At 41.1% G+C, this 21069-nt stretch overlaps 1 protein-coding gene across 1 annotated transcript in view; it reads left to right on the top strand.

The window, feature by feature from the left end:
* TMC2 (transmembrane channel like 2) overlaps positions 1-21069 on the top strand; it is a 106458-nt gene that overhangs the window by 41195 nt on the left and 44194 nt on the right. The window contains exons 6-10 of the mRNA XM_026455222.1: positions 746-827; positions 1535-1641; positions 13649-13747; positions 16206-16348; positions 18512-18659. Of these exons, the coding sequence (XP_026311007.1) occupies positions 746-827; positions 1535-1641; positions 13649-13747; positions 16206-16348; positions 18512-18659 (579 nt within the window). The remainder of the gene's footprint in view (positions 1-745; positions 828-1534; positions 1642-13648; positions 13748-16205; positions 16349-18511; positions 18660-21069) is intronic.

The following is a 21069-nucleotide window of genomic DNA, read 5'->3' as shown; positions in this document are numbered from 1 at the left end:
GAGTATTTCTACCTCAGCTTTCTATGAGTATTTGTTTTATTCCAAATGGATTTGTTTCCAGAGTGTGGGGTTGGTGGAGAGCAGCCCCTTGGAGAGTTGACAAAACAACACCCAGCCATAGAAAGACAGCTGATCAGGTTTCTGTTTGGTACACAGTCTGGGTGTCGAGCTGGGAACAGACCACAGGAGGGGGCAACATGCCCTTCTGACTCTTTTCAGAAAAGCGAGGCTGTTGTTTCCCCAGGAGAAGAATGTTCAGTCATGAGTTGAGATCTCCTTATCAGTTGCACCACCCTTGCAATTTTGCGACAGCTCTGATCAGAGAGAGGCACTTGGCTGTCTGCCAGACATGGGTCTGAGAGTTGCTGGAGTTCCTTTCTCCTTTGAATTTTTGTTTTAAGTTGAAGGAAGTCGTATCAGAGGTTGCTAACTCAACTGGACCCTCCAAACCAGAAATTGTACAGAGAATTTCTCACTTTATCTATAAACTGTCCAAACCAGAAATTTTAGCAGCACAGTAAGGGGTGGCCCTCGCTTGCCTCTCACTCCACGCCTGCAGTTGGAGAAGTAAAGGTTTGAACACTTGCCTCTGGCAGCCTGGGCTCAAGGACAGCAGGAGCTGGGGACTACAAGACAGCAGCCTCACTCATGCTGACCTGTTGGCCTCCTCGTGCCCCTCATCATGCCCTTTTGTGCTCTAGGTTGACATGTTAACAAACTGAGAGTTTTACCTCTTTTATTTCAGAAATGGGTCAAATTTAAAAGAGACTTTGATAATTTCAAGACTCAATGTATCCCCTGGGAAATGAAGATCAAGGACATTGAAAGTGAGTATGCTGGTGTCACTGTTTTTTTAACTGGTTTCCTAAAGCATTTCCCAAGAGCTTGGATTGTTTCCTTGGCCCTCTAGTAGATTATTTCATTGGTTCTGTTGTATTAGGAAAAAAGAATGGGTTTTGAACTTGTCAGACCAAGATTTGTTTATTTATTTATTTGTTTGTTTGTTTTTATTTATTTATTTTTGAGATAGAGTCTCACTCTGTTGCCCAGGCTGTGAGTGCAGTGGTGTGATCTCGGCTCACTGCAACCTTCACCTCCCAGGTTCAAGCAATTCTCCTGCCTCAAGCTCCTGAGTAGCTGGGATTACAGGTCTGAGCCACCGCACCTGGCTAATTTTTTTGTATATTTAGTAGAGACAGGGTTTCACCGTGTTGGCCAGGCTGGTCTCGAACCCCTGACCTCAAGTCATCCACACACCTTGGCCTCCCAAACTGCTGGGATTACAGACATGAGCCACCACACCCATCCCAGATCAATATTTAAATTCTGCTTCTTCACTTTCTTACTGTGGGCACTTAGGCAAGTTAGTTAACCCCAAAGAGCCTCAGGTTATTTATCCAGGAAAAGAAAGGGAGATCCAGGTGTCATTCAACAGACTGATGTGAAAATTGAATTCATCACACACATAAAGTGCTCAATAGTGTCCATGTTTTCCTTCTGCAGCACTCATACCCACCATCTTTTCTCTCTCTAGGTCACTTTGGTTCTTCAGTGGCATCATATTTCATCTTTCTCCGATGGATGTATGGAGTTAACCTCGTCCTTTTTGGCTTAATATTTGGTCTAGTCATAATCCCAGAGGTAAGAAAAGAACTTCCTAAATCTTTGGATAGAGTTAAGGCTTATGACCACCATCATCAATTATCAACCAAATACTTCCTATTTTACAAAGAATCAGTCATTCATTTAAAATGCTATTAGGTTGATGCAAAAGTAATTGTGGGTTTTGCCATTAAAAGTAATTTATAAATTACTGCCATGAAAAGTAAATTTATAAAATTAAAAGTAATGGCAGAAAACACAATTACTTTTGCACCAACCTACGACCTAATATACTCACATCAATTACCCAGATAGTTAAGTACAAAGAATGGAACCAAAATACTTTGTTCCTTAATTAATATGTGAATCTTACATTTTTCTACTTCTCATTTTACCTTAAGATCAGTGGAGAATTTATGTTTCGGTGAGTTTTTTTCTTTTACCCTCAAACAAAAGGGAGGGATAGAATACATTATATCATTATTTATCACCAAAAAAAACCTTGGATTTGAATATCACTCCTCACTATTCTCCCATATATAATATTTTAAGGAAGTTTTTTTTAGAAACAGGGTCTCACTCTGTTGCCCAGGTTGGAGGGCAGTGATGTGATCAAGGTTCAGTGCAGCCTTGAACTCCTGGGCTCAAGTAGCCCTCCCACCTCAGCCTCCCAAAGTGTTGGGATTACAGGCATAACCCACCACACCTGGCCCCAGATGTAATCTTATTATGGACGTAAATAGATTCTTATCTACAGATGATTAATTGAGAAATATAAAAGGGGTAATAAGCAATTTGTGCAAAGTCACACAATAAGTTCATTGTGAATTGGATCCCAGGTCCCCAGAGTGAAGGCCTGGGGTCTTTTCCAAGGAGCCTGTGGCTCACGAAGCACTGAGCACAGCAACTGCTACGATTACTACAGTCCTGACTGAAATACTTGGTGCCAGTGCTGGGTACACAAGTGGGTCTACTTCAACAGCTTTCAGAGGAACGATATGTCTGCATTTAGTATTTTCTTTCTCACAGGTGTATTAATTGGTTCTTTGATGACTTGCTGACTCCTATTTTGTTATAAATGGTTCTGTGAGCATATTGAAGCCAATTCTATCTGCAGTTACATGCTTAACTTTTCTGCACAGCCACTTTCAGGACATTAAAAACCTTTCACATCATGTGAATTAAATCAGATTTATTGGAGGAGGTTGACCATGCATTATAATAGCCTTTGGTAGCAAAGGAGTGTTACATTATTTATAAAATTGTTTTCTATATTTTATAAAAAATTTATAAAATTCTTTTCTAAATTACCCAAAACGTGTGCTTACAAATATGTCATTAACTAGCCTTTGTACTCTTTCATATACACACCCAGAAGTCAAGGGATCTGAGTTCACTGAGCCCTACATATATTCCTATGCCAATATCACTTTCTGACCCAGAAGTTAGCATTTTAAACCTCACTGTCAAGCGTACACAAACACTCTGACACCAAGTATGGTTCTCCCCAGGGGGAAAATATTGTCAAAAGCTAATAGGAAGTTTCATTTCTCTCCTCCATAGTCAGGTAAATATGAAATGTTTTCCTCAGTAGTCAATGGGGAAATTTACCTTCACAAAGCTCTTGGCTTTCTTCTTGGGATCTTTTTATTCCATGAGAAGAGAGCACATTTAAATGCCATAGGCCTGTGAGACATCTCTGGAATTTTGCTATGCAGTGGTCCATGAAAGGCAGTTTTGTGGGAAGTTGAGGAATTTTAAGGATACTTGGTTGTTTTTTTTAAAGAAAACATTAAATTTGGTATAATTTATATAAGTTTATACATATTTTTATGAGGGAACATTTATTTGAAACAATAAAAACTTAGTGATTGGTGCATTCCAATGAAGCAGCCAAGCTCTGAACCATTCGTGCTAGAGCACCTTGATTTGATTGGCAGGTGATTGGGAAACCCGTGTTGGAGTGGGTTGAGAGTAAGAAAGAGAGAGAGAGATGCCTTGCAGGAAAGAGGAGCCTTGGCTTGGAAAGAGGGAGAAGGGAAGAAGGGAAATAGGGGAGAAGGGAAGAGGTTTAGACCAGATAGGAGCCTGCTGCAGTAGGTCAGTGCTAGATCCGGGTAATATCAATGGGAATGGATTAAAAGAGAGGAATCAGAGTGACGTGCACGGACAAGTCTTGATGACAGGTTGGATAACAGCAATTAGGATGTGCGGTGTCCTAAGATGCCTTTTTATTTAGGATGATGGGAAATTGGCCATATAGGAATCAGACACAACCAAATTCACTGCATATATGAAGTGTCCTGTTGGTCAAAGACACAGAGAACTTCAGGGCCCAAGGGTTTTCAGCATAAGCTAAGGTTCAGAGATATCCCCGTGACTCATGGATGTTTTAAAATGAAGCATAGTGAACCAGAGGGTCCAGGGATAAGAGTAGTAGAAGTGCTCAAACATGACTTTTAAAAAAATTATTATTATTATATATTTTTTGAGACAGAGCCTCATTCTATCTCCTGGGCTGGAATGCAGTGGCACAATCTTAGCTCACTGCAGCCTCCACCTCCCAGATTCAAGCAATTCTTGTGCCTCAGCCTTCTACATAGCTGGGATTACAGGCACGGACCACCAGGCCCAGCTCGTTTTTGTATTTTTGGTAGAGACGGGGTTTCGCCATGTTGACCAGGCTAGTCTCGAACTCCTGACCTTAAGCAATCTGCTCGCCTCAGCCTCCCAAAGTGTTGGGATTACAGGCATGAGCCACCGTGCCTGGCCTTGAATGCAACTTTAATGAAACTTCTCCTTATATTCATTTTCCTTTTGCTACAAACCCTTAATACCACTTTATGAAATTAAACAGCTCTGAATGTAAGAATGAGCCTTGTTTATCTTTAATTGCCATTGCCTGCACAACCCAGGGTATCTACGTGATCCCTGAGGAACCCTGTTATGCTGCAGGAGCTGGCTGGCAAGGCCCCGCTGGATGACAAGTTTACGTACTTCTCTTCCAACACTGGCTGTATGTGAAAATCACCTGGTGGACTTTAAGAAATACCAGATCTTAGGCCCACCCCCAGTCAAATAAATTTGACTCTCTGAGGGTATGGTCTCGTTATCTCTGTTGTAAAAGCTTCTGTGGTAAGCAGACTTCTATGATAACCTCCAATGACCCTTCTCTCCTGGTATTCATGCCCTTGTGTTATCCCTCCCTTTGAGTATAGGCAAGACCTAGAGACTTGCTTTTAACACATAGAATATAGAATGGTTAGGTTATGAAAGATTGTGATTTCCATCTTGCTGACAGAATTCTCTGTTCATTCCCCTCTTGGCTTGGGTGCTTTAATGAAGCAGTCTGACAGATTGGAGAGTCCCATCTGGCAAGGAACTGAGTGTGGCCTTTGGACAATGGCCGGCAAGGAACTGAGTGTGGCCTTTGGACAATGGCCAGCAAGGAACTGAGGCCCTTAGTCCAGCAACCCAGCAACAACCACATAAGCACTTTTTTTTTTTTTTTTTTTGAGACGGAGTCTTGCTCTATCACCCAGGCTGTAGTGCAGTGGCATGATCTCTGCTCACTGCAACCTCTGCCACCCAGGTTCAAGCAATTCACCTGCCTCAGCCTCCCGAATAGTTGGGATCACAGGCATGTGCCACCATGCCCGGTTAATTTGTATATTTTTAGTGGAGACGGGATTTCAGCATCTTGGCCAGGCTGGTCTTGAACTGCTGACCTCATGATCCACCCATCACAGCCTCCCAAAGTGCTGGGATTACAGGCATAAACCACCATGCCCAGCCTCATATCAGCACATTTTAAGGCAGATTATTCTCCAGTCAAACTTTCAAATGAGACCAAAGCAGAAATTTTGGTTCCAGCCTTGTGAAAGATCCTGAAGCGAAGGACCCAGCTAAGCCATACCCAAAATGCTAGCTACAGAAACAGTGAGATAATGAATATGTGTTTTTTAAAGCCTCTACATTTTAGGATAATGTGTTATATAGCAGTAGATGACTAATACAGCTCCCCCAGGTGAGTCTGATATGCAGCTAGGGTTGAAAACTGCTAATGTACATTGTAAGGTCTTTAAGTAAGCTGTGCTCTAGGTTTATGTAGCAAGCATTCAGTCTGTAAACCTCATATGATACTTCCCCTTAAAAAATCTACTAAATTATTTCAGACATATGAAAAGATATAATGAATGAGCCTACCTGCTCATCACCATGCCTAAAAAATAAAATATTACATATACACTGAAGTCCTCTAATTAATTTTCCCCAATTTTATTACCTACATAACCCTCATTATCCTGAACTTTCCATTTCAACTTACATTTTGAAATTTATTGACTTAAATACAGTCATTTCTTATTTTCTAAAATCACAGTGTATCTAAAGGTGTATCCCCTTTTGCATTACAGTATAATTTTTTTGTCTCATTTACAGCAAAGGTTTGTCTTTTTTAGTTATTTTGTTCAAGAAAAAACTTGTGGCTTTGCTGATTCTCTCTGAAATGTCTTTTTTTTTTTAAAAATTCAGTCTTTTGGGGGCACAATTTGTATAAAGTAAAATTTACTCCTTTTAGGTATACAATTCAATGGCTTTTGACAAATGTATAATCAGGTAACCACCACACAACTGATATATAGAACATTTTCATCACCCTCTAAATTTCTCTAGTACCCACTTTGCAAGCAATCTCCTCTTCCAACTCCCAGCCCTTGACAACCAATGATTGATTTCTGATTTCTGTTCCTAAAGTTTTGTCCTTTTCAGAATATCATATGAATAGAAATATGTAGTATGCAGTTTTTTTGTGTCTAACCTCTTTCAGTTGGTACAATGTCTTTGAAATTCATTCATGTAGTTTTATCAATCATTTGTCCCTTTATTGCTGAAATGGAATTGAAAATTACAATGGGATTATAATATTCCATCATATGGGTATATCATATTTTGTTATCCATTCACCAGCTCTTGGACATTTCAGTTGTTTCTATTTGGAAACTATTATGAATAACTCTACTATAAACATTCACATTCAGGTCTTTTTCTTATATATCTTTACTATTATATTACTAATTTCTACTCTTATATGTTTCATTTCATTCCTTCTAATTTCTTGGGGTTTGTATTCATTATCTATTGCTGTGTAACAAGTTACTCCCTAAATTTTTGCTGAATACAACAACCATTTATGATTATTTCTGTGGGTCAGAAATCCAGAAGTGGTTCTAACTTGGGGTCTCCCGCAGGCTACAATCTAGGTTTTGACCAAGGCTACAATTATCTTGAGGCTGAACTGAAGAAGATCTGCTTCCAAGATCACTCACAAGGCTACTGGCAGATCTCAGAAGATACGATGTCAAGCTTACTCACATGGCTTCTGCAGGCCTCAGAAGATCTGCTTCCAACCTTACTTATGTGGCTGTTCCCAGGGTTTAGGTACTCAGTGGCTATTGGCCAGAGACATCAATTTCTTACTACATGAGTTTTTCCATAGTCATGCTTGTAAGGTGGCAGCTTTCTTCTCCCAGAAGGAGAGAATACAAGAAGGAAATAGAGCAAAAAGAAGCTTCCCACATAGAAGCCACCGTTTTTTATAACCTAATCTCAGAAATGACATTCCATCACTTTTGCCATATTTTATTCCTTAGTAGTGAGTCACTAAATCAAGCCCACACTCAGTGGGAGGGTATTATTGTACACAATAATAAATACCAGAGGCAGGGATCATGTGAGCCATCTCACAGGCTGCCTACCACATTCGACCCTCTGGTCCTCAATGATTCACATCCCTTCCATGTGCAGAATACACTCACCCCTCCTCAAGGCCTCTAAAATCTCATTCTAGCACAGCATCAGCTCAGATTCCAAACTCTCACTCTCTAAATCAGTAGTTCAGGTGCAGATGAGGCTCCATGGGAGTAGCTCTTTAAATACAGCTCCTTGGGTGCAGTTCTCTTTACCGTGAGACTAAAGAGATGTTATCTGCACCAACACAACAAACATAAAATGGTGGGACAGGCCTCAGATGAATGCTGTAGACACGTCTGTGTTCAAACAGGAGAAAAATGGGAGGTACAAGGGAGTTATTGGTCCATAGCAAGTCTATAACTGTATTAGGCTGTTCTTGTCCCGCTATGAAGAAATATCTGAGGCTGGGTAATTTATAAAGAAAAGAGGTTTAATTGGCTCATGGTCCTGCAGGCTGTACAGAAAGCAAAGTGCCAGCATCTGCTTCTGTTGAGGGCCTCAGAAAGCTTACATCATGATGGAAGGTGAAGGGAACCAACACATCACTGGCGAGAGCAGGAGCAAGAGAGTGATTGGGGGAGGTCCTAGACTTCTAAACAACCATATCTCGCGTGAACTAACTGAGTGAGAATTCACTTATCACCAAGGGGATGGTTCTAAGCCATTTATGAAGAATCTGCCCTCGTGATCCAATATGTCCCACCAGGCCCCACCTCCAACACTGGGAATCATATTTCAACATGAGATTTGGAAGGGACAAACATCCAAATGACATCAATAACACAACACCCATTTATAAATTTTCCTCTCAATACCATTTTAGTTGCATTCCGTATATTTTAATGTACATTGCCATTATTTATTTTTAGGTATTTTCTAATTTCCTTGTGATCTACAAGTTATTTATGAATATATTTTCAAGACCTTAATATACAGAAAGATTAGCGGCATTTTTTACTGGTTTTTAGTATAATTTTATGTGATCATTGTGTATATTTTGTATGAAACTGATACTTTTTCATTACTTAGGACTTGCTTTATTTGCTTAGAATATGGTTAATTTTCCTCAATTTTTATATTTTTTGCATGGTTCAAAATATTACTTGTATTCTACAAATTGTCTATAATCTTACTAATTTTAGAGCAGCATGATCAATTGCTGAGTGAGATCAATTTAATCTCCTGCTATTGTCTTTTTCTCATTGTAATTATTATTTTTTGTTTTATATATGTTGCTGCCATGTTATTGGGCACATACAAATTTAAGATTGTTATATGGTGAATTATATTGATATATTTTCAAATGTTAAACCAGATTGCATTCCTGGAATAAACCCAACTAGGTTATTATGGATTATCTTTTTCATATATCATCTGATTTTGATTTGTGAATATTTTATCTAGAATTTTTGCATTTATTTTTGAGATATTAGACTGTAAATATCCTTCTTATAATGTTCTTATCATATTTGGGGATCAATATTCGACCTCATAAAGTGATTTGGAAATTTTTTTTTTTTTATTATTCTCTTGAAGAATTTGTGTAAATTTTCCTGTGGTAGGTTTAGGTGAATTTTTTAAAATTTACTTATTTTAATTGACAAATATAAATTGCATATATTTATGTTGTACAAAATGCTGTCTTGGAATGTGTATACATTGTGGAATGGTTAAATCAAGCTAATTAACATATGTATCACCTCATATACCTATACTTATTTATTTTTGGTGAGAACACTTAAAATCTACTCTCATAGCAATTTTCCAGTATACAATACGTTATTATTAACTATAGTCACATGTTGTACAATAGATCTCTTGAATTTATACTTCCTATCTAACTGAAATTTTGTATCCTTTGAGCAACATTTCCCAATCTCCCCAATTCCCCAAGTGAAGTTTTTGTTGTCATTGTTGATTTGTTGCTTTTTGTATATGTGGTAGGCAGAATTCTAAGAATGACCCTAAATGACCCTCAATCTTGTATAATCCCCTCCCCTTTGAGTATGGACAGAACCTGGGAATGAGTTATCACGCCAAGATTATTTGAGTGAGCCTAATTTATCACATGAGCTCTTTAAAAGCCAAGAGTTTTCTCTGGCTGGTTGCAGAAGAAGTCACAGATCATTCAAAACATGAGAAGGACTGAACACACTACTGCTGGCTTAAAGATGGAGGGAACCATGTAATGGGGAATGTGGGAGCCCTCGAGAGGCTGAGCATGGCCACCATCTGCCACCCAGCAAGGAAACAGGGACCTCAGTCTTACAAGCACAAGGAAATAAATTCCGCCAACAATCAGTGAACTGGAAAAGGGCTCCAGACCACAGATGAGACCCTTAGCCCCTGCTGATTCTTTGATTTCAGTCTGGTGAGACCCTGAGCAGAGAATCCAGCCACCCATGCTAGACTGCTGACCTACAGAACTGTGAGCTAATAAATGGGTGTTGCTTTAGACTCTCTTTATGGTAATTCATTACACAGCAATAGAAATCCAAAGCAGTAGATATCCAGCTTTGGATCTGTAGCACTTACTAAATATTAAACTGTTTTTTGTCACATTGGGAAAATTCTCTGCCATAATCCCTTTGAATACTGTTTCTGTGCCATTCCATCTTCTCTCTCCTTCTGGGACTACATATATGTGTGTGCATTTCTGTGTGTGTGTCTCTTGTCTCAGTGAGCCTTGTCTCTGTATTTCCATGTATGCCTTATGTTCTTTTCAGTATTTTCCATTTTTCTCTATATATTTAAGTCTCGACTTTTTAAACCCTATATTAAAATTTAGCCATTCTCTTCTCTGTATATGTTCTTAGATCTGTCCACCAAGCTTTTAATTTCAGTGATAACATGTTTCAGTTCTGTAACTTCCATTTGATTGTTTTTATAGTTTCCAGTTCTCTGCCAAAATGATTCATCTTGTCCCTTACTTCCTTAAGCATATTAATCAAACTTATTTTAAAGCTCATGACTGACAGCTCCCTTATCTAGACTTCCTGTGAATCTGTTTTTATTGTTTAATTTTTCTTTTAGTTTTTGATCAAGGCTTGTCTTCTCTTATAACTAGTTATTTTTGACTGAGTGCTAGGCGTTGTTTGTGAGCAATTATTGAGATTTACTTATTCCTCTGGTGGGAGAACTAACCAAGATGGTCTATATTTTTGTTTAATTTTACTTTCTGAGTAAAATGTTCCCAGGCCTCAACTAAAAGCTTGGGCTTTTTCCAGATATCTCCCCATTTGCCTTGTGTGTGTGTGTGTGTGTGTCTGTCTGTCTGTGTGTGTGTGTGTGTGTGTAGATGGGGTTTTGCCATGGTTGACCAGGCTGGTCTTGAACTCCTGAGTTCAAGGGATCCACCTGCCTCAGCCTCCCAAACCTATTTGTCCTTAAATTTCACTTTCATTTCATTCTTCACCCCTTTGACTATTCCAAAGTTGCTGCATCCTTTATCTTTTAGCTGCTGTGATTGAAATAAGCAAATAACTCATGGGGAACAACAATGCACAATTACTTCTCCAGAATTTCTTTATCTCCTGGATCTTGGCAGCACAAGTCATGATTGTCCACTTGTCTAGTTGTTCTCAGTGAAAGAGTTTGTCCAAAGCAACTTCCCCTGCTTTTACTGGCAGTATTGTTTGTTTGTTTTGAGATGGAGTCTCCCTCTGTCTCTCAGGCTGGAGTGCAGTGGCTCAATCTTGGCTCACTGCAAGTTCTGCCTCCTGGGTTCACACCATTCTCCTGCCTCAGCCTCTCGAGTAGCTGGGACAACAGGCACCCGCCACCATGCCCGGCTAATTTTTTTTTTTTTTTTTTTTTTTGTATTTTTAGTACAGACGGGGTTTCACTGTGTTAGCCAGGATGGTCTTGATCTCCTGACCTGGTGATTTGCCCGCCCTGGCCTTCCAAAGTGCTGGGATTACAGGCATGAGCCACCAGGCACGGCCACCAGTATTGTTTTTAATAGCAAAATCTGGAAACAATCCAAATGTCTATGAAGAGTAGACTGTGTAAATACATTATAGTATGTCCATACAATGCAATATTACATAGCAGTGAATATTAGAGAACTGTAGCTACACATGTCAATATCAATGAATCTCAAAAGTATAATAATGTTGTATGAAAAAAACAATTCATATGAGAATATTTATGCATGATTCCATTTAACAGGCAAAACTAAAGCACAACTAAACAGGCAAAACTGAACAGTAAATGAGTTAAATATAAGGAAAAATAAGGGAATTGTTATCACAAAATATACTATATCTTGGTTGCATCTTAGGATGGAAGAGATATATAATTCAGGAGGGGCTTATCCAGGATATTATAAAGGCCTGGAGATTTTCTGTTTCTTAAGCTAGCTAGTGGATATATAGCAGTTAATTTCCTTTGTATTATGATCAACTATACATATCTATTATACATATACTCTTTTATGTATAACATATTCCCCAATAAGAAAATAAATTTAAAACAGAGAAACAAAAAGAAATAAAAGGAAATTACCTAAAAATAAAGACCCTATAAATTAAGAAACAAAATAATTTTATATTAAACGGTGAAAAATACTAAAGCCTGTGTTACAAAAATCAAAAGAAACATGGTATATCCCTATCCCTACTACTTTTCAATATTAATTTCTACCACCTAATGCAATGTCAGGAAAATTAACATCTTATACACTTTGTACAAAAAAATACAAAGTTATTTTGGTTTGCAGGTGATATGATTGTAAACCCCCAAAAACTCCAATGATTTTATCAAAAACTACTAGAATCTAATAAACAAGTATATTGAGATGACTGGAGTCATTTTAAAGACAAACGGCAGTGATTCTCTGTATATTTAATGTCCACTTAACAATAGAATTTAAAATTTTGACACAATGCAATAAATCTATGCAATAAATCTGTGCAATAAATATATGCAATAAATCTATAAAATCTATAAAATATGTATTAAATACATTTAATAAATCAGAATATGTCTATGAGGAACACTATAAATAATTACTGGACAAAAATAAGACAATAAATGGAAGGATATATTCTTGGAAGGAAAAATTTAATCTCGTTAAAAAGTCAACCCTTCCAAGATCAATATATAAATTTAATCCATTTCTGATTTTTTTTACAATTAAGGATATGAATAAGGGCATATGTATAAGGATATTAATAACAGAATTATATACATATATAGAATTAGAAATACTTCAATGTCCAACAATAGGGGATTTGTTAAGTAAGTTTCTTGTACATATTTTTTATTAGATATTTTTGAAGTCATTTTATTTGGGGAAATACCTTATGATGTAGGAAATCGGTCACAAAGAAATATTAGGCTAAATAACTAGACTAAAATATATATAGCACTCAGAAACAACTGAAAGAAAATATAAATCTCTAACAGTCATTATTTTTGGGTTTTGGCGCTGACAGGTAATTTTTAAAATGCTCTTCTGACTGGGCACAGTGGCTCATGCCTGTAATCCCAGCAATTTGGGAGGCCAAGGTGGTAGGATCACTTAAGCCCAGGAGTTTGAGACCAGCCTGGGCAACATGGCAAATCCTTGTCTCTACTGAAAATACAAAAAATTAGCTGAGCGTGGGGGTACACACCTGTAGTTCCCATTACTCAGGAGGCTGATGTGGGAGGATCACTTGAGCCAGGGAGGCAGAGGTTGTTGCAGTGAGCCGAGATGGAGCCACTGCACTCTAGCCTAGGTGATGAAGTGAGAACCTGTCTCAAAAGAAAAGAAAAGAAAAGAAACACTCTTCTGTACTTTTTCACATTTTTTACAATGAGTGCGTGTTACTCTTAAAATCAAGAATGCGATCAATGTTATTTAAAGAAGAAAATAGGACCGGGCTCAGCAGTTCATGCCTGTAATCCCAGCACTTTGGGAAGCCAAGGTGGGTGGATCACCTGAGGTCAGAGGTCCAAGACCAGCCTGGCCAACATGGTGAAACCCTGTCTCTACTAAAAACACAAAAATTAGCCAGGTGTGTTGGCAGGCACCTGTAATCCCAGCTACTCGGGAGGCTGAGGCAGGACATGTGAACCTGGGAGGTGGAGGTTGCAGTGAGCTGAGACTGTGCCACTGCACTCCAACCTGGGTGACAAGAATGAAACTCCATCTCAAAAAACAAAAACAAATTAAATTAATAAGTACATAAAAAAGAAGAAAACAGGTGTGGCCCACTCGGAGAAGGAAAGCATTTACCCCAGTATATGAATGTCTCTGTGTGTTTGTATTTCCTCCACTCATACTTGTGTCATTGTGTTTCTGCACAAGGTACTGATGGGCATGCCCTATGGGAGTATTCCCAGAAAGACAGTGCCTCGGGCTGAGGAAGAAAAGGCCATGGATTTTTCTGTCCTTTGGGATTTTGAGGTACTATTGTCAACATGCCAATGAACTTCCATTTGTGATTATAAAGCCTAAAGATTGCATGGATAAGTATGAAATAGTGCATGTAATTATTGAAAAACCATTGCTTTAATAAAAGAGGATCCCAGCACTAAGCTAAATGAGCTTGCAAACCATGTCTCTGCACAGTCCTCCCAGGTCTCCTTCATGCACTGCTCTCTCCAGCCACACTCTGATGGATGTGGGCTCCCCATGAGGCCACTGCGCCTCTCTGTCTGCCAGGTCTCTGCAAGGTGATCTCACAGTATGGTTTTCTTTCCTCATTCCCACATTAAGACCCCAGATCTATCTCCACTCCAAGCTTCCCCCAAGTTTCACATGACATCTTCAACTGAATCCTCACTGCAACCTCCACCTCCCAGGTTCAAGTGAATTCTCCTGCATTGCTTTTCAAATGCAACACCTATCCAGCCAAAATCCACATCTCTTTTTCCCGTCTCCTTTACTGGAATCACCATTCATCCAATCATCCATGTCTGAAGCCTGAAAATCATCCCACACTTCTCCCTCTTCCTCACCAACCACCCCCTACTGCCATCCAACCAACCACTAAATCTGAGCCTACCTACTAAATATTTCTTAAATCTTTTGCAAACCCAATTGTATTAGTTCATTTTCAGACTACTACCTGAGACTGGGTAATTTATAAATAAAGGGTTTTAATTGACTCACAGTTCCACATGGCTGGGGAGGCCTCAAGAAACTTGCAATCATGGTGAAAGACAAAGGGGAAGCAAGGCGCTTCTTACATGGCAACAGAAGAGAGAGAGCGCGCAGGGGAAGTGCCAGACACTTACTAGAACAACCGGATCTCACCAGAACTCCCTCATTATCATGAGAACAGCATGGGGGAAACTGCCCCCATGACCCAATCACCTCCCACCAGGTCCCTCCCTCAACATCTGGAGATTACAATTCAAGATGCGATTTGGGTGGGGACACAGAGCCAAACCATATCACCAATTAAGAACCTTGGCTTTCATTCCATTTGGGAAGGGAATCAATGAATATCTGGACTGAGTAAGAAAAAGCCATGGAGTTTTTCATCCTTCGGGATTTCAAGGTGCTATTGCCAACGTACCAATGAACTTCCATTTGTGATTGTAAGGCCTAAAGATTGCGTGGGTAAGTGTGAAACAGTGGACTTAATTATTGAAAAACTAGTGCTTTAATCAAATAGGATCCCATCATTAGGCAAAATGCTTTTTTCCATGTCTTTTACTTTCACTTTGAATAATGTCCTCACTTTACCGGGACTACTGTCAGAATCATCTACCTCTCCTCCCTGCCTTGGCTTGGCTCCTAAAACTTCCATTCCCTTTGTTGCTGGAGTGATCTTTATTAAATGCAGATCTGGCCCTGTCACTCACCTACCTCAAATTTTCATTGATTCTCATTCCCAACAGAATAAAAGCCAGTGTTCTTAATTGGGTTTACAAAAGAACTGTTCATGACCAGGCTGCTCCCTACCTCTCCAGTCCCATGTCCATGTAAGACCTCACACTTTAGTGCCCCAATGCCACCGAGCTTTGGGGAAGTCCCTGCATGCATCACACACTGTCATTGCCTCTCTGCCTTTGCTTATGGCCCTCTGCCTACAGCACTCTTCCCTCCTTTGTGAACTTCACACCCCCATGCCTCTGTAGGCTTAGTCTGCAGCTCCAAGGGCTTGCTGAGGCTGGGAGGCATGGTTGTAGTGCCTCCCACAGCAAGTCATTGCTGCTGCCATCCTTCACTCTCAAAGTCAGATTGGAGACTCTTCAGAAAGTTATTTGGAAGAGGGGTTCCCAACTATACTATTACTAAGGATTCCTTTAGTCTTTTTTTTTTTTTTTTTTTTAAGACAGAGTCTCCCTCTGTTGCCCAGGTTGGAGTAGTGCGGGGTCATGATCTCTGCTCACTGCAACCTCCACCTCCCAGGTTCAAGTGATTCTCCTGCCTCAGCCTCCCAAGTAGCTGAGATTACAGGCACTTGCTATCACACCTGGCAAATTTTTGTATTTTTAGTAGAGATGAGGTTTCACCACGTTGGCCAGGTTGGTCATGAACTCCTGGCCTCAAGTGATCTGCCCACTTCAGCCTCCCAAAGTGCTGGGATTACAGGCGTGAGCCACAGCGCCCAACCCCCTATCCCTGATTTTATCCCAAATGTTAACAACACCCTCCTCTCCCTCCCATGTCTCCATGTACTCTGTGTAATGAGGAAATAGAGAGAATGAAGAAGAGAAAGAAGGGGAGACATGGAGGGGCTCTGGAGCTACTGGAGGAGGTGAAGGGAAGAACAAGCACATCTAGAACTCTTCCTTTGGCCCCTTAGACTCGGTTAAGACTCTGAGAAAGAAATCCCTGGTAGAATGGACGTGCCTGGTGACCACCAGCTCTGAGCTTATCAACCCAGAGCATTTGGCTTTGCTGTCCCCAGGGCTATATCAAGTACTCTGCACTCTTCTATGGCTACTACAACAACCAGAGGACCATCGGATGGCTGAGGTACCGGCTGCCTATGGCTTACTTTATGGTGGGGGTCAGCGTGTTCGGCTACAGCCTGATGATTGTTATTCGATCGTAAGTATGACCATCTCATCCACAGGCTTTGACTTCATAGCCACAGCTCACTCCCCTGGCCACTCTATGCCTACCTCCCTTCTGGTGGGGCATTCAGAGAGAAAACAGGAAATGAACACAGAAAGCATATGCATATTATAATTTGTGGTATGAAAGACATGAACCAGGTCATGTGGGATGTTCTGGGAAATAGGATTGAAACTACCCCTTTGGATGAGGCTGAGAACGCCAGCCATGCTGAAATTCTGGGGAGCAGCATTTTAGACAAAAGAAGAGCATGTGCAAAGACCCTGAGGCAGCAATTAGGCTAGTGTTTGCCCCAAACTGCCAAAAGGCCAGTGTGGCTTGAGAGGGAGCATAGTACCTGGTAAGGTAGGGCTGGAGGTTTGTCAGGCCTGTTTCTGCTTTTCTCCAGAGCTCAGCTTCCTCCACAAAACTCTTCTGCTCCTCCAAACTCTAGCTTGTGTGTCAGAACCAAGGCTGGCATATAGAAAGATACAACCAATAAACTTATACTAAATAAATGTATGTGGCAATGATTAACCATGGTGGCCTCTCTGGCCCCAACTTTACTTGTCTCTGTGGTCAGAAGTGGCCTTTTAATATGTCTGTAACACTTAATTCATATTCTCTGAAGAAAAAAACGTGGCCCAGCCCATGGATTGATCGCCTTCTTCAGAATCAGGGGACCCCATCAGCTGTGGCTGGGGGTTGCGGGGTGGAAGGCACTGTCTCCTACACAAACCTATCCACCTGGGTCCATTCTCCCTTCAGCACAGACATGAGGGGTCACTTCTCCCAAAAGAGCGTGGGTGGCTGTGTCTCCAGGAGAGGAGTGGAGCTCTGGGTACAGTGAAGCCTGGGTAGAGTCCCTGAAAGGGCAATGGGGACGTGGGGCTTGGCTTTCTACCACATGGTCTCAGGCGGAAATGCTGCTGTTCACAAGGCCCTGCCCATCACCCGACAGTGACCACTGGGTGATCTCTGACTGCACAGCGCTATCAGGCAAAAGGAAAAGAACAAGGAGACAGGCGTGCTTTTATTCTTAGCCCCATGTTGTTGCTTTTTCCCTGTTCTCACCCCAGATAAGTATAGAAATATGGAATGTTTTTGTGACAAACCAAAAAAGCTGACTAAGCCCTGTGGAACAGCAAATCCAGAAAGCCAACATATTAGGGAAGATGACAAACCCCTCCCCGTATCTTACAGCACACCTGCTTGGAATTTTGTGATTCCCACAGGGTCAAACTCTAGGGAGCATAGGTTGAAGACAGGTAGGATGAAATAGGAAGGTCCAAAGTGTTTTCAGCCAAACTTGCTTAAGAAAAGGATATATGACCTGATTGTATTAGGATGGTGCAAAAGTAATTGATGGTTTTGAAATTAAAAGTAGTCCTGGGCCGGTTGTGGTGGTTCACACCTGTAATCCCAGCACTTTGGGAGGCCGAGGCAGGCAGATCACCTGAGGTCAGGAATTCAAGACCAGCCTGGCCAACATGGCAAAATCCCATCTCTACCAAAAATACAAAAAAATTAGCCAGGTGTCATGGTAGGTGCTTGTAATCCCAGCTACTCAGGAGGCTGAGACAGGAGAATCGCTTGAACTCGGGAGGCGGAAGCTGCAGTGAGCCAAGATCAGGCCACTGCACTCCAGCCTAGATGACAGAGCAAGACTCTGTTACCAAAAAAAAAAAAGTAGCACAACAAAATAGCACCAGCCACCTCAGTGTTTTGCATTTTATATCAGAAATATATATATATACATATGTTCTATCCAAGCAAATAGATGGCATAGAAGGGAATGCTCCTGTTTGAGAATAGACTCCCAGTAAAGAGTTCTCAAACTGCATTTGCAGGTGAGTCAAGCCACAGGAAATTAGGTATAGGGAAGAAAACATGGTCACGTGTCCTGCCTCCTGCAGGCCTTTTATTACCTAACTGACACCATGTGTGCTTGCAGGGGACTCTGAATTTGTGGGGAAAGGTGCCCTGGCTATCCTAAAAGCTGTCTTGGTTCAAGTCCCTGCCTGGCTTGTTTTGTTGCTGAATGTCAGCTACCTGTTCATCTGTTACCTGTGTCCAAGACTGGCTTAGGCCAAGGTTCCCTGGGGGTGACACAGCAGAAAGAGGGCAGACGTTGCAACAGTCCTGTGTGCCCTACAGGATGGCCAGCAATACCCAAGGAAGCACAGGCGAAGGGGAGAGTGACAACTTCACATTCAGCTTCAAGATGTTCACCAGCTGGGACTACCTGATCGGGAATTCAGAGACAGCTGACAACAAATATGCTTCCATCACCACCAGCTTCAAGGTAGTCACCCCAGGGCAGTTCCCACTTTTGGGGGAACTCTAGGTCCCTCTGATAATTGAGAGACTTCTCCCACCTGGGACACAGAAAATAAGGTCCTCAAATAATTTGTGGCAAGAGCCTTCCCAGAAATGTGAGCCCAGTAAGTAAGAATGCTCTTGGCTTCAAGCCCTTAAGTAAGAATGCTCATGGCTGGTACCCACTGCCTGTTTCTTTTCCTTCCTTCCTTCCTCCCTCCCTCCCTCCCTCCCTCCCTCTTCCTTCCTTCCTTCCTTCCTTCCTTTCTTTTTTTACAGTGTCTCTCTCCCATTGCCCAGGCTGGAGTGCAGTGGTGTGCTCTCAGCACACTACAACCTCTGCCTCTTGGGCTTAAGCGATGCTCCTGCCTCAGCCTCCCAAGTAGCTGGGACTACAGGTGCCTGCCACCATGGCCAGCTAATCTTGTGTGTGTGTGTGTGCGTATTTTTAGTAGAGATGGAGTTTCACCATGTTGACCAGGCTGGTCTTGAACTCCTGACGTCAAGTGATCCGCCCTCCTCCACCTCCCAAAGTGCTGGGATTACAGACGTGAGCCACCACACCCAGCCTGTCTGTTTCTTAATACGACAGAGTATCCTGGATGCTGAGACCTGGTGCTGCCTGTTTCTACATGAAACACCTTTCTGCTGGAATAAGTGGAAGGACGCATTTGGGGAAAGCGTTTCTCAACCTTTCCTGCATACTAGAATCACCCAAGGAGCTTGAAAGATCTCCTGGGGTCCACTAACAGAGACTGATATAACTGGCCTGGAGTGGGGTGCTGACATTGATTTTTCAAAAGCTCCCCAAGTGATTAGAATACCCAGAAAGAGTTGAGAATCCTGGTTTGGAGGTGTGGGAATAAAGAAATCAACCCTGATGGCTGCACCAAAATCTCAGAAATCACCACTGAACAACTTATTCATGTAACCAAACACCACCTGTTCCCCCAGAAAACTGTTGAAATGAAAAAAAAAAAAAAAGAATTTGAACTTGGTAGTTGGAAAGTAACAAAGAGAGAGAAAGGGAGACAGAGTGAAAGCTTGGTGATGGAAGGCTAGCAATATGGTCTGCGCAGATCAGTCCTACAGGGGCTGAGGTGGGCAAACCTTTGCAAGTGTGTAGGATTCTGACTGAGAGGGTTCCTTCACAGACCTTGCCTCTACTTTATTTATTTATTTATTGAGACAGAGTGTCGCTCTGTCACCCAGGCTGGAGTGTAGTGGCAAAATCTCAGTTCACTGCAACCTCCGGCTCCTGGGTTCAAGTGATTCTCCTGCTTCAGCCTCTTGAGTAGCTGTGATTACAGTGCACGCCACCACGCCCGGCTAATTTTTTTTTTATTTTTAGTAGAGTCATGGTTTCACCACGTTGGCCAGGCTGGTCTCAAACTCCTGACCTCAAGTGATTTGCCCACCTCAGCCTCCCAAAGTGCTGGGATTATAAGTGTGAGCCACCATGCCCGGCCCATGTCTCTACTTTAAAATCACAATTTATTTTCTAAACAAGAGATTTTTAAAATATATATATGAAGTGCAGCTGACAAAGTTTCCATCATTGTCCAGTGAGACTGGGTGTTGTTTATTTATGCGACTGGTATAAAAACAGGCATGGGGCGTTCTGAAAACAAAACAAAACACAGTACCATGAGATTATTAAAGAGCCAGAAAGTTTCCTGTGTGTACATGTCCAGAAAAAAGTACAACAAAGCAGAAAAACCCTTCTGAGGGTGCATGATAAATAAAGGACTATTGCAGGGTTCTAAGCTGCAGTTGAAGCATATGTATAATTGAGTGGTTGGGTTTGCATATTAAAAAAAACAAAAAGTATTTTTAGTAGAGGTGGGGTTTTACCATTTTGGCCAGGCTGGTCTCGAACTCCTGACCTCAAATGATCCACCTGCCAATCCCAGCTACTCGGAAGGCTAAGGCAAGAGAATCACTTGAATCCAAAAGGCAGAAGTTGCGGTGAGCCAAGATTGCACCACTGCATTCCAGCCTGAGTAACAGACTCTGGCTCAAAATGAATAAATGAATGAATGAATGAGATGTTAAAAAAAAAAAAAGATGAAATTAACCCTATGTTTCTTTCAATCCACATACAAATAATTTCTTTACAAGAGAGGTTTGAGGAGGCCTATAGAACTATAGCTCATATAAAATAACCATCCAGCTGGGAAGCAAATGAATGAAGGCCAAAGATGTAATGCTGAAGCACTGCACATTGTACTTTGCCCCTGTGATTGTAAAAACCATTCCAAGTCCTTCCTTTTTCTTCTTTAATCAAATTTTTTTTTTTTTTTTTTTTTTTTTTTTTGGAGACAAGGTCTCACTACGGCTAGAGTGCCGTGCTCTAGTTTATTTTTTGTTTTTTTTTTGAGGTGTGGGTGTTTCCC

This window comes from Piliocolobus tephrosceles, chromosome 20 (genome assembly GCF_002776525.5).
Source record: "Piliocolobus tephrosceles isolate RC106 chromosome 20, ASM277652v3, whole genome shotgun sequence".
Lineage (NCBI taxonomy): Eukaryota > Metazoa > Chordata > Mammalia > Primates > Cercopithecidae > Piliocolobus > Piliocolobus tephrosceles.
This window is presented reverse-complemented; position numbering and strand designations above follow the sequence as displayed.